The sequence below is a fragment of the Nematocida displodere genome (assembly GCF_001642395.1).
Source record: "Nematocida displodere strain JUm2807 chromosome Unknown 4, whole genome shotgun sequence".
NCBI classification, from domain to species: Eukaryota; Fungi; Microsporidia; genus Nematocida; species Nematocida displodere.
The window spans coordinates 97,421-110,558 of NW_027138157.1; the positions used below are offsets into that span (position 1 = coordinate 97,421).

At 46.9% G+C, this 13,138-nt stretch overlaps 8 protein-coding genes across 8 annotated transcripts; 6 read left to right on the forward strand and 2 right to left on the reverse strand.

Moving 5' to 3' along the window:
• Positions 1-137: 137 nt before the first annotated feature.
• On the reverse strand, positions 138-1,739 carry NEDG_01318 (uncharacterized protein; the record flags this gene model as incomplete). The annotated part of the gene is made up of 1 exon (XM_067688736.1): positions 138-1,739. The coding sequence occupies one exon, from the start codon at positions 1,737-1,739 to the stop codon at positions 138-140; it is 1,602 nt and encodes a 533-aa protein (XP_067543924.1).
• Positions 1,740-2,076: 337 nt separating this feature from the next.
• On the forward strand, positions 2,077-3,363 carry NEDG_01319 (uncharacterized protein; the record flags this gene model as incomplete). The annotated part of the gene is made up of 1 exon (XM_067688737.1): positions 2,077-3,363. The coding sequence occupies one exon, from the start codon at positions 2,077-2,079 to the stop codon at positions 3,361-3,363; it is 1,287 nt and encodes a 428-aa protein (XP_067543925.1).
• Positions 3,364-3,566: 203 nt separating this feature from the next.
• NEDG_01320 (uncharacterized protein) lies at positions 3,567-4,268 on the forward strand (the record flags this gene model as incomplete). The annotated part of the gene is made up of 1 exon (XM_067688738.1): positions 3,567-4,268. The coding sequence occupies one exon, from the start codon at positions 3,567-3,569 to the stop codon at positions 4,266-4,268; it is 702 nt and encodes a 233-aa protein (XP_067543926.1).
• A 167-nt stretch (positions 4,269-4,435) lies between these two features.
• NEDG_01321 (uncharacterized protein) lies at positions 4,436-5,044 on the forward strand (the record flags this gene model as incomplete). Its single annotated transcript, XM_067688739.1, has 1 exon — positions 4,436-5,044. The coding sequence occupies one exon, from the start codon at positions 4,436-4,438 to the stop codon at positions 5,042-5,044; it is 609 nt and encodes a 202-aa protein (XP_067543927.1).
• NEDG_01322 (uncharacterized protein) lies at positions 5,031-7,262 on the forward strand (the record flags this gene model as incomplete). Its single annotated transcript, XM_067688740.1, has 1 exon — positions 5,031-7,262. One exon carries the CDS (start codon positions 5,031-5,033, stop codon positions 7,260-7,262), a length of 2,232 nt encoding a protein of 743 aa, XP_067543928.1.
• A 284-nt stretch (positions 7,263-7,546) lies between these two features.
• NEDG_01323 (uncharacterized protein) lies at positions 7,547-9,334 on the reverse strand (the record flags this gene model as incomplete). Its single annotated transcript, XM_067688741.1, has 1 exon — positions 7,547-9,334. One exon carries the CDS (start codon positions 9,332-9,334, stop codon positions 7,547-7,549), a length of 1,788 nt encoding a protein of 595 aa, XP_067543929.1.
• A 755-nt stretch (positions 9,335-10,089) lies between these two features.
• NEDG_01324 (uncharacterized protein) lies at positions 10,090-12,465 on the forward strand (the record flags this gene model as incomplete). The annotated part of the gene is made up of 1 exon (XM_067688742.1): positions 10,090-12,465. One exon carries the CDS (start codon positions 10,090-10,092, stop codon positions 12,463-12,465), a length of 2,376 nt encoding a protein of 791 aa, XP_067543930.1.
• Positions 12,466-12,595: 130 nt separating this feature from the next.
• Positions 12,596-13,078, forward strand: NEDG_01325 (uncharacterized protein; the record flags this gene model as incomplete). Its single annotated transcript, XM_067688743.1, has 1 exon — positions 12,596-13,078. The coding sequence occupies one exon, from the start codon at positions 12,596-12,598 to the stop codon at positions 13,076-13,078; it is 483 nt and encodes a 160-aa protein (XP_067543931.1).
• Between the last annotated feature and the right edge of the window lie 60 nt (positions 13,079-13,138).

Sequence of the window (13,138 nt, forward strand, 5' to 3'; positions counted from 1 at the left end):
ACAGCAAATTGTTATGTTTAGCCTAGAGCAGGGCGGTTATTTATTTGTATACCGATGGAGTGGAGCGACCTTCATCGTCCAAGGCCTAAACTCGACTGAAAAGCAGTGTTTGGGGTTTGGGTAGAATGGGTTAGTGTTCAGTTTGTGTTCGGATCAAGATGGGAAATAATGAACCGGGGAGTATATGGAGCGGCCAAGAAGATTATACCATTGGCACGCGTATCAACTATCTCAGAGTTACAGCAGGGACAGTGTAGAGCCTCATTTGTTGCCTGTTTTGTGGCAGCTAGATTATTCAAGCATGGCTGGCATGCCATGGCTCCTTTCTTGCACACAATGCCTATGTAGATAGGCCTTTTATGGGGATCCAGTTGGTTAATCATACTAAGAGAAATGCAGCACACAAAGCATACTGGGTTTGGTTCGGGAGATTGTGGGGGAAGAAAGGGCGTGGGGGTCGGGGCATCGATGGAAAGAACGATTTGTCTGCACACCTCTTTCATCTCTTCGTTTAGGCTACCACTTTGCCAGATGTGGTATGCGTCGGGAGCAATCCATAGTGTGCTTTTGGCACTATATAGATGCAAAGTATGTCTTATAGCAAACCTGCAGTACAAACTTCTGAGCGTTGGAAGGTACGGCTCTATACAGATGAATCGATAGGATGGGAACAGTAGCGGACTTTGAATGTTGAGTTTGAAAATCGTAGCCTGGACAACATCTCTAAAGGTGCTGTCTATCCACTGCAGGATCTTTGTAAAAGTGCTCTTTGACTTAGGCTTGTTGTATCTATTGACTAAATTCAGCTTCAGCGTCTTCAGACTGGTCCGCTCCCTGTACCACACATCCCAAAATGGGTCAAATTCCTGTGTGAAGTCAACAGTTAGGCCCAGTTCGCCAACCACAAACCCCCGCGGTGCTTTGGTTGCTATGGCTCTCCATAGGTCTGCCGGCACGCGCAAAAAGTTCCAGTTCATGGCTGTGATTCCTTGCAGCGTTTCCATTGAGGCGCCCACCAAGCGCTTTGTTCCCTGCAACTTGAAGTTGCCCCAAACCTTCTGTTCTCTCAGCAATGCACAGTCGATGCTGGTGAGCGCATCCATGCCCCAACAATGAAGGCTAGTTAGACCCTTCGGGTCGAAACAGTCCAGAACCTGGAGGTTGGTTATTCCATGCGCATTATGCAGAACCAGAGAAAACTCGCGGTCACTTACGTCAAGATAGCCAAAAAACCAGCTAACCAGTGCGTCTGTCATGTTGTTAAGCTCTAGGCAGTTAGTTTCCACCCTGGTGAGTCTAGGTGCACTTTCTTTATGCTCGGTGTCTGTGGAGGCTGCTAAAGCGTTACTCGGTTCTGCCACCCCACCAGAGCTTTGGATTAGCATATCTGTGGCGTTCTCAGAAACTCCCTCGATGACAAGAGTCTTTGCATATATCACCCCCAGCGCTCGAAGCACTCTCTCTACCACTTTTTTATTTAGCAGCTCTAACTGGTGCTGGTTGCAGCGCGGAAGTGAAAGAGTTAGGTGCCTAAACACCATCCCCCGCACTAGATGCTTGGGCGTTTGCTCGAACGTGCATTTGCTGAGATGAATGTTGATATCATGCCACTGGTTTTTGACGATGTAGGCCTGCTCCATTACAGTAGAGGTTCTTAGGTCACAGCCCAACCCTTTAAAGAAAGCAAGGGTGTAGAGCGTATGGGGGGAGTCTATGCACTGGGTGTCGATCTCCTCCATTGTGGTGGCAAAAACACTTGCAATTAGCAATGCGGGTGCAAACATCTTTTTTAGTGTTTCGCAATATGTCCACATTTGACTAGGGGCTAGCCTAGGGAATAAATGTGTAAATATGCAAAGTTTTTCAGCGTGTATCGTATGGACACTGCTCGGGGCTGGGCATTGTGGAGGCCGTTGAACTCCCAATCACAAAAATTATGATGTTTTCTTATTTAGATGGTCTGAACCTTAACAAATTACAATACAGATATGCAAAGGCGGGGGGGTTGGTTTGGGTTAGGCCAGGGTATCCAACTAAGGGCTACACATTTAGATTTTTTTCTTTAGTTATCTTACTATGGGCCTGGAAGTGTTCCGAATGGGCTATCTAGCTTTGAAGGACATGTTCTGGTTTGGTGTGGTTGCATCATTGTTCGGAAATAGGCTGTCAGGAAACGAGATCCAAACTCTTCACAGCTTTCTAGGGCATTCAGACTACACAGATCGAACGATTGGGTTTTTCGAGAAGCATTCTCTTGGCAGAATGGAAACAGAACGCTTTGGGTCAGACAATTTGATCGCAAAACATCAAACGAATCTAATCAAGATAAAGATAGGCGCGGCCGACCTAGAAGACATCCCGGAAAAGATTGAGCCCGGCATCGCGTTTAGCTGGCTGCTTCTGCTCGGCTCTACCCGAAACAAACCGTCCACCACGCCTAAAGAGCTGGTTGCCAGGATTACAAAGCTTCTTCTTGCCTTCAGCGAGGTGCACGTGAATAGGCTTGCTGTGACCATGTTTAGGATACCACAGGAAGACCTACCAGCAACAGCCCAAACCATCCCTCTTTCCATCCGAACAGATTTGTGGCTGGGCAGAGTGAGTCCGGGTTTTTTGGTATGGTTCTGTGAGAGCGTCGATCTGAGCGCGTGCTCGGAGGGTATAGGCGTGCGGCTATTTAACTGCGAAACAAAGTCGATTGCGTGCATGGAGAACCTAGGCATTCAAAATCTTTTAGGGCTTTATCTTTCTGGCCTGCACAACCTGGAGCGTTTCGACTATCTGCTGCCAGGGGAGGGCCATTCCAAAAACAAACTGATCCTCAAGGGTGTTTTTGACGGTTTGCAAGTCTCTATAGATGTAGCCGCCACAATAGTAGAGAGTGCGTGGAAGGAGGTGTCTATGGACATGAAGGTTCTGCAGAGTATCTGCAGAGCTGCCGGGAAAGGGATGCTGGTGGCTGAGTTGATATTTCTAAGTGTTACTGATGTCCACAGCCTATGTTTCTACACAGATAGCCAACAGAGTGTCAGAGCTGAAATATTAGTGATAGAGGACCACACAAAAACAGATCTGCTATCTAAAGCCTTCTTTGACTCTGCAATGGAGTGGATATATACAAAAACGGAAAACGTACAGGATGTTTACATACTAACCAAAGATAAACAAACAGAACATGCACTAGAGGCCTGCCTGGCCGCGGATGCCTTGATATACATAGCACGAATGCCTGGGCTGAAGTATCTCGTGGTAAATGACTGTCCTGTCCAACTACACCCAAAACCACACCAACCAGAAGAAGGATGGTGCTACCAAGATATGGCGCTTACACCCGATCACAAGCCTGCCAGTGACGATAAATGAGTGTCTACAGTGTTTTTAGCTACCATAGTTGTATGTATGCCCATAGCCATGGTTTCAGGCATAAAAATTTTTACTTTTAGTATGTCCCGAACTAACCCGAAGCAGGCCTTACCTGGGTGCTCCTTTCTATTAAAACCTAAAAGGCCCAAAATAGAAATTTATGTGTTCGGGTTAGTTATATAGCCCAGTTAAAAAAAAATAATATGGAATCAGCAGACGTGGCCCTAGACAGAACGAATATAGTCATCCGCACGTCCTACATGAAAGTTGGTGGACTACCGCTCCCCGCTTTACTAGCCATCGCCTTCATCATCACAGTTTCTGCTACAGTATGGTGGCTTTGGAAGTATTATCAATACACTTGCCTACCACACATAGGTGTGTGGGACGATCAAACACAAACCATACATCCAACTGAACTCAGAGAGCCAATCTTGCCCAGCAGGAGGACACCCAGAGAAAACCAGAGTGACCACGCGACCAACCACGCGAATATGTGGGCGACCTTGACAGTGCTTGTGCTTGCCTGGGGGCTTTTTTTTGCTGCATTGGCCATCTTTATTTATCGAGCCAAAACTAACCCGAACATCCAGTATAATGGAGACCTGAAGCCCACACCCGAAATAACCCGATTCCAAAGGGCTACTTGCGCCTACCCACCAGAGCCAGTGACCAACGCTACCCCCTATAAAAAGGTTAGCATAGGCGGTTTCTTCCCGGCCAATTCTCTATACAAGAACTGTGTTCTTTCAGAAAACCATCTCTACTATAACATGGGAAGTGGAGACAGGCCCAATTCGTGGAAGGAAGTGATAACCCCGGAGAGACTAACCCTGCTTTACATAAGCTGCCAAAATGCGGAGTTCCAAAAAATTCTTAGGACCCATCCAAAATGGGTTTGCTAGGCCCGACAAAGGCCTCTACTAAACACGCTTCAAACATACCCAGCAGTAAAGTACTGCGCAGCCCAAAGATTTTTATATCCCTATTCCTAGCAAACGCATCGCATCGCAAAAAAAGATCAGTGCCGGGCCAGGCTATATAATAAAAGAATGTTGCCAAAAATAACTATATGGAAAAAGAAATAAGTCACCCAACTGACAAAAATCTACCAAAAAGATCTCTTCCTTTATACAACCCAATTGCTGGCGGGTCGATACTAGACCGGCCTCTGACTATTCCCTTAGATCCACTATCGCCGGCAGCTGAGTTGATATCTATTGACCTGCCATCCACCGGGGACGATATTAGCGATACAAAGGAGCATCCAAAACCAAGTAAGAACCCCAAGAAATCCAAAAGGTGGATGTTTTTGGCATTTATTATGGTTATGTGTACAATTGCCATTGGTGTTGCAATTGCCATTTCAGCCACTGCAGCAGTTGGCCTAGGGGTAGGGCTTGCATTCGGAGCCTCAAACAGTTCGGGTACGGAGATAGCAAACACCACGCAGGGACCCTACTTCAATGATACCATTCCTGACTTTGATTTCACTACGCCCTACACTAATGATACTACGTCTGACTTTGATTTCACTACCCCCTACTACACCAATGATACTGGAGAGTATGAGACTACTTTTTTGACCATGGGTAGTGCTAATGTAACCAACCAACCAACCCAGCCACCATTCTTTTATGGAGACCAACCAATCCTCTGGTGTGTATATGGCCAAAAATGACACTTTAGACACTCCCGATCAGGTTTTAGATCCAGATTCTTCACCTGGCCCTATTCTTGAAAATATGGAGGCAGAAACCAGTCGAACAGTTCCACCCTCTAGGCATCTGGACAACATAAGTATGACCCAGAGCTCGTTCACCGAACTTGCTATTAATGCAAGCACCCAGAGTGGCACTTCCCTACCCGCTAAAAACCCAGCACCCCCTAGCGATGTTTCGAACGCCACAGCCACCCCCATCAGCACCCCCATTGCAGATAGTGGCGAGAACAGCACAACCCCTACAAGTACCACTGCTGTGAGTAGTCTGAGGACCTGGCCTAAACCTATTCATGTTGTTGCTGTCATCCAGCCTGACACCCCCACCACCACAGATGATGTTCGGATTAGTACAACTCCAGAAACCACTACCAATACAGACATTATAGAGACCACAATACCTGCGGGCCCCACCACTACCACCGATACAGTGGATGCTACAACACCTGAAAACACAGTTGTGGACAACAACATGGAAACTACTACTATCGCCTATGTTGTGAAAGGTGTAACATCCGAAAACAGTACCGCCATTGATGACATAATAAGCTCTACAACCCCCACAGCCATTACCGATGTTGACGTTGCGGATGTTACAAACGTTACTATCAGTGACAACATGGATGCCACAACCGTTGTTGACGGCGTTGATGCTACAATATCCGAACACACGACCATGGACAATACAAACAGCACCAGCGCCGAGGATGTGGATGGTACAACAGTTGCAAGCACAACCGACGTTGATGTTGCGGATGCTACAATCGTTACTATCAGTGGCAACATGGTCACTACAACAATTGCAAGTACAACTGTTGGTGACGACGTTGACGCTACAACACCCGAAAACGTTGCTATCAGTGAGAGTATGGACGCTACAACACCCGAAAACACGACAGTGGACAGCGTAGACAATACAAACACCACTAGCGCTGAAGATGTGGATGTTACAAACTCTACCATCAGTGGCAACATGGTCACTACAACAATTGCAAGTACAACTGTTGGTGACGACGTTGACGCTACAACACCCGAAAACGTTGCCATCAGTGAGAGTATGGACGCTACAACACCCGAAAACACGACAGTGGACATCGTAGACAATACAAACACCACTAGCGCCGAGGATATGGAGGCTACAACAGTTGCAAATATAACCGTTGCTGACGGCATGGACGCTACAACACCCACAAGCACAACCGACGTTGATGTTGCAGATGCTACAAACAGCACCAGCGCCGAGGATGTGGAGGCTACAACACCCACAAGCACAGCCGATGTTGACGTTGCGGATGCTACAAACGCTACCATTGCTGACAACATGGACGGTACAACACCCACAAGCACGACTGTGGATGATAGTGTAAGCGCCACCATTAGTGACACAATGGACAATACAACGCCCGAACAAAACACCACATCTGCCAATGACATGGACAATACAACGCCAAAGCCTCAAGAAGATGAACATACTGACCCCCAGTCTAGGTTGTCTAGCTATCTATACGCCCAGCAGGCCTTCGCTAGGAAAAGCCGCCAACAGGAAACATGCCAGGAAAGTGATAACCACCCTATTGAACCTAATGATCTCAGCCCCGAATTAATTGACATGTATAAGAACGACCTTGAAACCATACATAAAGGTGAACAAATGCTATACAATGCATATTCATGCCTGAAAAAAGATGAACCTATAGGCAAATATATATCCAAGCCCCTCGTGGATGTTGACGACTACGTTAGTAATGTAAAAAAAGGTCTTTCAATACCCAACCTCCAACCCAACCAAAAGAAGTGGATTTTGGATAGTGCACATACCTACGCAATCGACGTCCAAGTCTCACTAAACACCCGGCAATACGAACTTAAGAACGCATATGATCGCCTGAACAGTGAACTAACCCGTTTGGCTAACCGCGAGTTCGGCTATGGATACATGTCTGAAATTAACGAAGGCATATCCGAATCTGAGATTGCCAAGCATCAAAGCTATTTTAAATACCTGACACAGAAGCAAAACACCATTTCCACCCTATTGACAAGCTTGTCTGAAGCGATAAGCAACGAAAAGGCCCGGGTGAATACGATTTTTACAGAGCTAGCGAACACCTATGGGGCTGATTATGTGCCAGCAACCTCTTCTGAGACCCAACCAGAAGCCAAAGCTCTTGAGCGGTAGGAGGCGTAAGCGAGGATTCTGTGCGATGGCAATAGGCCAGTTCTATATTTTATACCCCAGGCTGCCTATTTGCCTAAGCCACTCTCAATAAACACCTGGGAGCGTCGCCCATTTAATTGTCTCCAGGCGCGCGCAGTGCTGCAGTGCCTAAACAACCAAGTCGTTTGGATCTCTTGCCAATTCACTCGGGCCCAAGATACTCCCGAACTAACCCGAACACATGCATAAGTGTTTATTTTTGCAAGACTACCTCCGTGGGGTATAGTAGAAACCGCTGGTAAGTCTTACCATATGATGTTTCGATAGATAGACAAACTCTTAATGCCTGGGAACCTGCTTTGCATGTCTCTTATTTTGTTGACCGTGCTCGGGGATTCTTTGTAAGCGTAGGGAAACTGGAGACAGACCTTTGAAACGGTCTTCTGCCACACAGCAGTCCAAGCCAGTGCTACTTCGACTGCTTCAATCGTTATTATGTCAACCAAAGAGCCAAAGATCAAATTCAGGTTGGTTAATGAGTGGGTGGCCAGCTCTCTCATCTTATAACTTGGGGGCAGTAGAATTAGGAGGCCAACAGCCAGTTCGGTAATGTCTAGTCGTTTGAGAGAGCTTTTCAGAGAAGGAGACTCCATCTCTTCAATAATTGAGTAGGGAATGCATAGATAGTTTTCTGTTCGTTTGATAAGGCCAGACAAGCTTTCCAGGCTCTCTTCTTTGTTCAAAGTCTGGAACTTCGATCGAGAGTCTTGGTTGAAGAACAGGGTAAGCTCTTTAAGCGCTAGAACATGTTCAAAAGGAACGCCCGCAAGCTCTTTTACGCTATTGATGCCTATGTCAAGATGTTTCATCTCGTTCTTAAAACGGAAACTTCTGAAGAAGAATTTGAGTGCAGAGCTGGTTAGATGATTCAGCAGGATATAGGAGAATTCCCCTTTACCTGGTTTTGTGTCCTCCGAAAAACCGTTTTCTGGTTCTAAGGTGTCCTCAAAAAGACTGCATTCTTGTCTCTCTATTTCAATGTCAGTTTCAGAAAAAGAGAGGCTTTTAATCGAAAGATGCTGCGGCGGTTGCAAAGTCTCTTCCAAGGCATGCAGGGCTATCTTAAGCTTCTTCAACTGGCAAAGACCCGAACTCTGTTCTTCTCTCTCGCTCTTCCAACTATGGGTTTTGTTTCTGAGATTTATGAAAAGCTCTACCCACGAGTAGTCAATGTCTTGGTGCTCCTCAAGTTGGCGGAGTAAAACAACAAATGTGCGGTCTAGCCCCCCATCGGGGTGGGATACCCTTCGCACCATTGGAGAAAGGCTGAACAGCGGTTTTAGAGCAAGGTCCATAGCCTGCAAAATTGCAGTGATATCACTTTTTAGGGTAGCACTACACTGTTCCATATTTCTGTGGTGGTAGAGAATATTCTTCATTTCATTCAAAACGCCCTCTACTGCCCGGTACTCTGCCTCAATATTTCTTGTGTCAATAACCACTCTTTCTGCTGCCTCCATGTGGCTAAAAGCAATTCTGGCTTGCTCTATGTCATAATATGAGAGGTAGATTGTATCGCTCGTCTTCAAAGCCTCCAGGTTGCAAAAGCTCTCAATCTTGGCGGCCAAGATAGCGGCAAATGTGCTGTAGAGCGCAGCCGTAAGTATCTTGGATGTAGCGCTTGGTTTCAACACATCATGCCCACCAGACTTTAATACGGTTGTTGGGGACGCGCTCTTTACTTCTGTCTTTAAGGGTTGGACCTTCTTGGGGGATTCTCGGTCTTCATGCATTATGTGTGTGGGTAGCTCCACTGCCTCCACATCACCCATGGCGAATGTCTCGTATATTGTCTCTGGTCTCTTTGGTCTGGGCAGTGATGTTGTGCGTTCGGGTTTGTTTGGACACTTGGGGTGGGAGCTTGGCTTTGGCCGCATGGTCTGTGGCCCGAACTTAGGATTGGGCTTGGGTAGTGTGGGTGGTGCGGACTTGGGATTGGGTGCTGGTTTGGGTAGTGTGGGCGGTGTTGTTTTAGAGGAGTCTTTTTTCAGCAGAATAGATTCAAGGTCTTGTTTTATGCTGCCCATATCCATACGCACCTCAGAGTGTATTTTTTTTTTGATACGTAATGTTTGGGATTGGGATGCCACTGGAAAATCTGTTACTGGGGATTTCTCGGGCCCACGTGGTGGTTGCTGCATAGACGGCGGGGATATGGTCAATTGTGTTCGGATAGACTGCAACCGGGCTTTGAAGTCCGAGGTCTGTAGGATTTCATCGGCTTCCAATCTGCTGCAGTTGATCAGCTTAGCTGCGAGGACAAGTGTCCAGCACGTTGTCAGTGCCTTATAGACACTGGCGCCAGACCAGCTCCCCAGTAGTGAAGGTAGTTGTTTTGAAGATGTGGTGGGTTTGGACATCATAAACAAGTCTTTATTTGAGAGGATGTGTATTTATACTTTCTATGTAGATGTTTGCGAACATCAAATGCGTGTCATCTTAATTGGACATCTGTTTGTGCCATCAAATAGCTTTTTTATTTGTGCCGAACTAATGGACGGGTCTATAACCCGAACTATTGCGCAATAGCGCAATACCCCAATAGCGCAACAGGTTCAGGCTTTGGCAACGTAGGGCATCTTGCCACCGCCGCCGATATAGCCCAAGACCAACCGAGGAGGTGGTGTTTGGTGACAATATCCGAACACTTGGGCGTGTGTGATGTCTAGAAGACAGACTCTATTTGATGTCAACCAGGGTAGGCCAATGCGTGCAGTTCGGGTTAGTTCGGTTTTTTTGATATGTGTGGTGCCATCCATTTATATCAGACAAATGTTTTATTTTAATAATGCTAAAAAAGGTGTGCTATCTATCTGCTAGTGCTGCCATAGCCATGGCAATGCAAACAGTGCGTTTAGGAAGCTGCGCAAACACACCACTCGCCGAAGGATACATTGGCAGCCCGCTACTGGCCAGGCCCGATCAGGATTGGGACATCGTGAGGGTATTCAACGATATTGCGGTGAAAGGATATACAGATCCGAGTAGCCAAGCCCGGGCGCCAGTGTTTGTTCTTGGCGTGGCCATCAACGGGTTCCATCTGCCTCTAGAGCACATAGAAAAAGAAGAAAACATCCATATAGATCAGTATATGCAAAAACACAGAATTGTTCCCATTGGCATCACCAAAAACCTTACGCTTTTTCTCTCCCAGGAGCTACAGGCGTGTCCCCGGGTGATAGATGAGATACTTTCGGCTTTTGAGCCATTTAAGCCGCAGTGTTTTAAAATCTTCCGCTACACCTCTAACACCACCAAGGGCTTGTTAGTAGGCAATGTCCGCAGGGACCTTGTTCTTAGATTTGATGCTTTAGAGCATCTGCCACAGACGCTGAAGATTTTTAACACCTCTTTTACCACGATAACCATTATCATTAAGAAGTACACGATTATGATGCAAAAAATAAGCATAGGGTGCAACCCCCATCTCAAGAGTCTCATAATCATGTTTGGCGAAAACAACTTGTACTCTTGGATGGACATCCAGAATCTGATCATCGTCAAAAACCATGTGTTGAAGCATGTGTTTGTTGGGCAATGTGGTGAGCAACCACCCTGGTTGCCGCCAAGCTTTGATGACCTGCCGGCCACACCTTCTACCATCCCAGAGGGCCCAGTCTCCAGCCTGAACATAGGGAGGCTCAACCTTGCCGACTTGCCCAAAGTAATTTCGATCAGTCTAAACGCCAGCCAGCACATGGTCATAGGCAAAATCGCGCAGTATGACTGCACCATATTTAACTTTCTTTTCCAGGTAAGCTCTTTTGAGCAATATCTTATGTACCTGCGGGTAGAAAGCCTGGTCATTCACAAGTACGCCTACCAGATAAAAGAAATGGTTGCGCTGACCAAAGATTTACATCTCATACTGAAAAACGAGGCCATTAGAAGAAAAATCCTTCCCTCTCTGGAGCACATTAAGGCCTTTAGCATTAGAGACTATACAGGGACCGTTGAGTTCACCAACGGTCTGTCCCACTGTCTTCCCAACTTGGTTTCTCTCGAGCTCTCCTTTGGCGCCCCCGCATACCCCAACAGAGAGATAAATAGCACGACTGAAAAGGCGGGGAGAAAAAAAAATGCCCCCAGTGAAGGTTTTTCGATACCCAAGGTAGGGGCGCTAACCCTGCTCCATTTAGCTCCGTCGATGTTTTACATCATTGGCTACTGCCAAGCAACATTTGTCCAGAGAATAGAGCTGTACCTTTGTTCGCAGGCGTACACAAGCGCTGTCCCCTGTCTTTCCCAACTGGTCTGCTTGCAGCAGTTAGAAACAAACTTCGAGACTCTTTTGTGGATGGCGCACTTTATGCAGGGACACGGCCTCACGGTGCAGGAAAAGCTGACCCTCCGAGAAGTAACCACCAACACGCCGTACATAAACGTGATCGGCCTTATGTGCATCTTTCTCCAAAAAAACCCCAATAGCCAGCTAGACGTGCATGTCTACTACTCACCCACGCGAGAGTGGACAGAGTCAAATAGGGAGATTTTTAACCGCTGCATTCTCCAACAAGGCCCCTTCCCAACGCCAAGCTTGCTTCCATGCCTGTGTCGAACAATAACACTGGAAAACTGTTCCCCAACCACCTTGCTGTGCAGCACGCTAGAAGCCCTAATTGCGCTAGAAACAGTATTTCTCTACACGCACTACGATATTTCATTCTCTTCCTTTATCCATTTTTTGAGCGGTAAGGATATAAAAAGAGATTTTCTGCCCAAACGAATTGTTATTGCCAGAAAAAACAGAGTTGATCAACAAAACATTTACAAATACCAAATATGGGCCCCGCTAACGCACCTAGAAGCGCTCCCCTTGATATTTGAGTCTTTGGACCCGAAGCTGCTTTTTACAATTGATGGGGCCGTAGTTGTTGGGTGCATAGCAACACTCAAACACGTATTCACTAACATTCACGTAGAGATAAACACGCCAGCGCAAGCCATTCCCACGTACACCAGCTGGGGGGTGGACTTGCCGCATATGAAACCGGTTTTTTATCCCGAAAGAGAGATCCATTGGTGCAAAGTAACCTGGTTTTCTAAAACACACAACCAATTGCTCAGTATCCAGCTTTTTAGAAGGTCGAACCGAGGATTTGGGATCAGTGTAGGAGATCCAGTGTGGCATATGGTTATGGAAAAGCCAGGGCTTGTTCTTTAGCTTAGTTTGCCCAAAACCAACACCCAGTGGCAGGAGATCTCTGGTCCCTGCCAAAGACAGAGCTGGCAAACATGTCCAGGAGATAGCATGTCTTAAAATAGATTAAAATGATCTATCTGGGAGTATAAATATGTGGGAGTTAAGGGAAAGCATGGCAAGCAGCAAGATAAAGACCCGGGACATGGTTATATTGGCTTGCATCGTATTTATATGCGGGGGGTTCGTTTACTACTACAGCATCCTCTATAGCCAGAGTGTTGAAGACGATTTATTGCGCAAAGTGCCAAAAAAGCACCCAGCATCTTTTCCGCTGGACATTCACCCAGCTAAGCCATTCTCTGCGCCAAAAACAACCCAAAGTGTTAAAACAGGCAGAGGCCTACCCGAAACAGTCCCCAGCACTGGACATAAACCAGCCACCAGACCACTCAGCAGACCACACACCAGACCCAAGAAAGAGTACCCCGGCCTTTCAGAAGCTCTCTGCAGGGCCAAGCGAGAAACTTACGTCTCAAAGCTAAAACAGCGCAGTAAACACGCACCGCTCCTACCAGATGCCAAAGCTGCCAAAACAAACACGGCCAGCCCACGGACGTCTAGACGGGCCCAGTAGCGCCCTGGATGGCGGGGCCTGCAATAAATTCACCTCGGGGTTCGGATGTGGCCCGGCTTG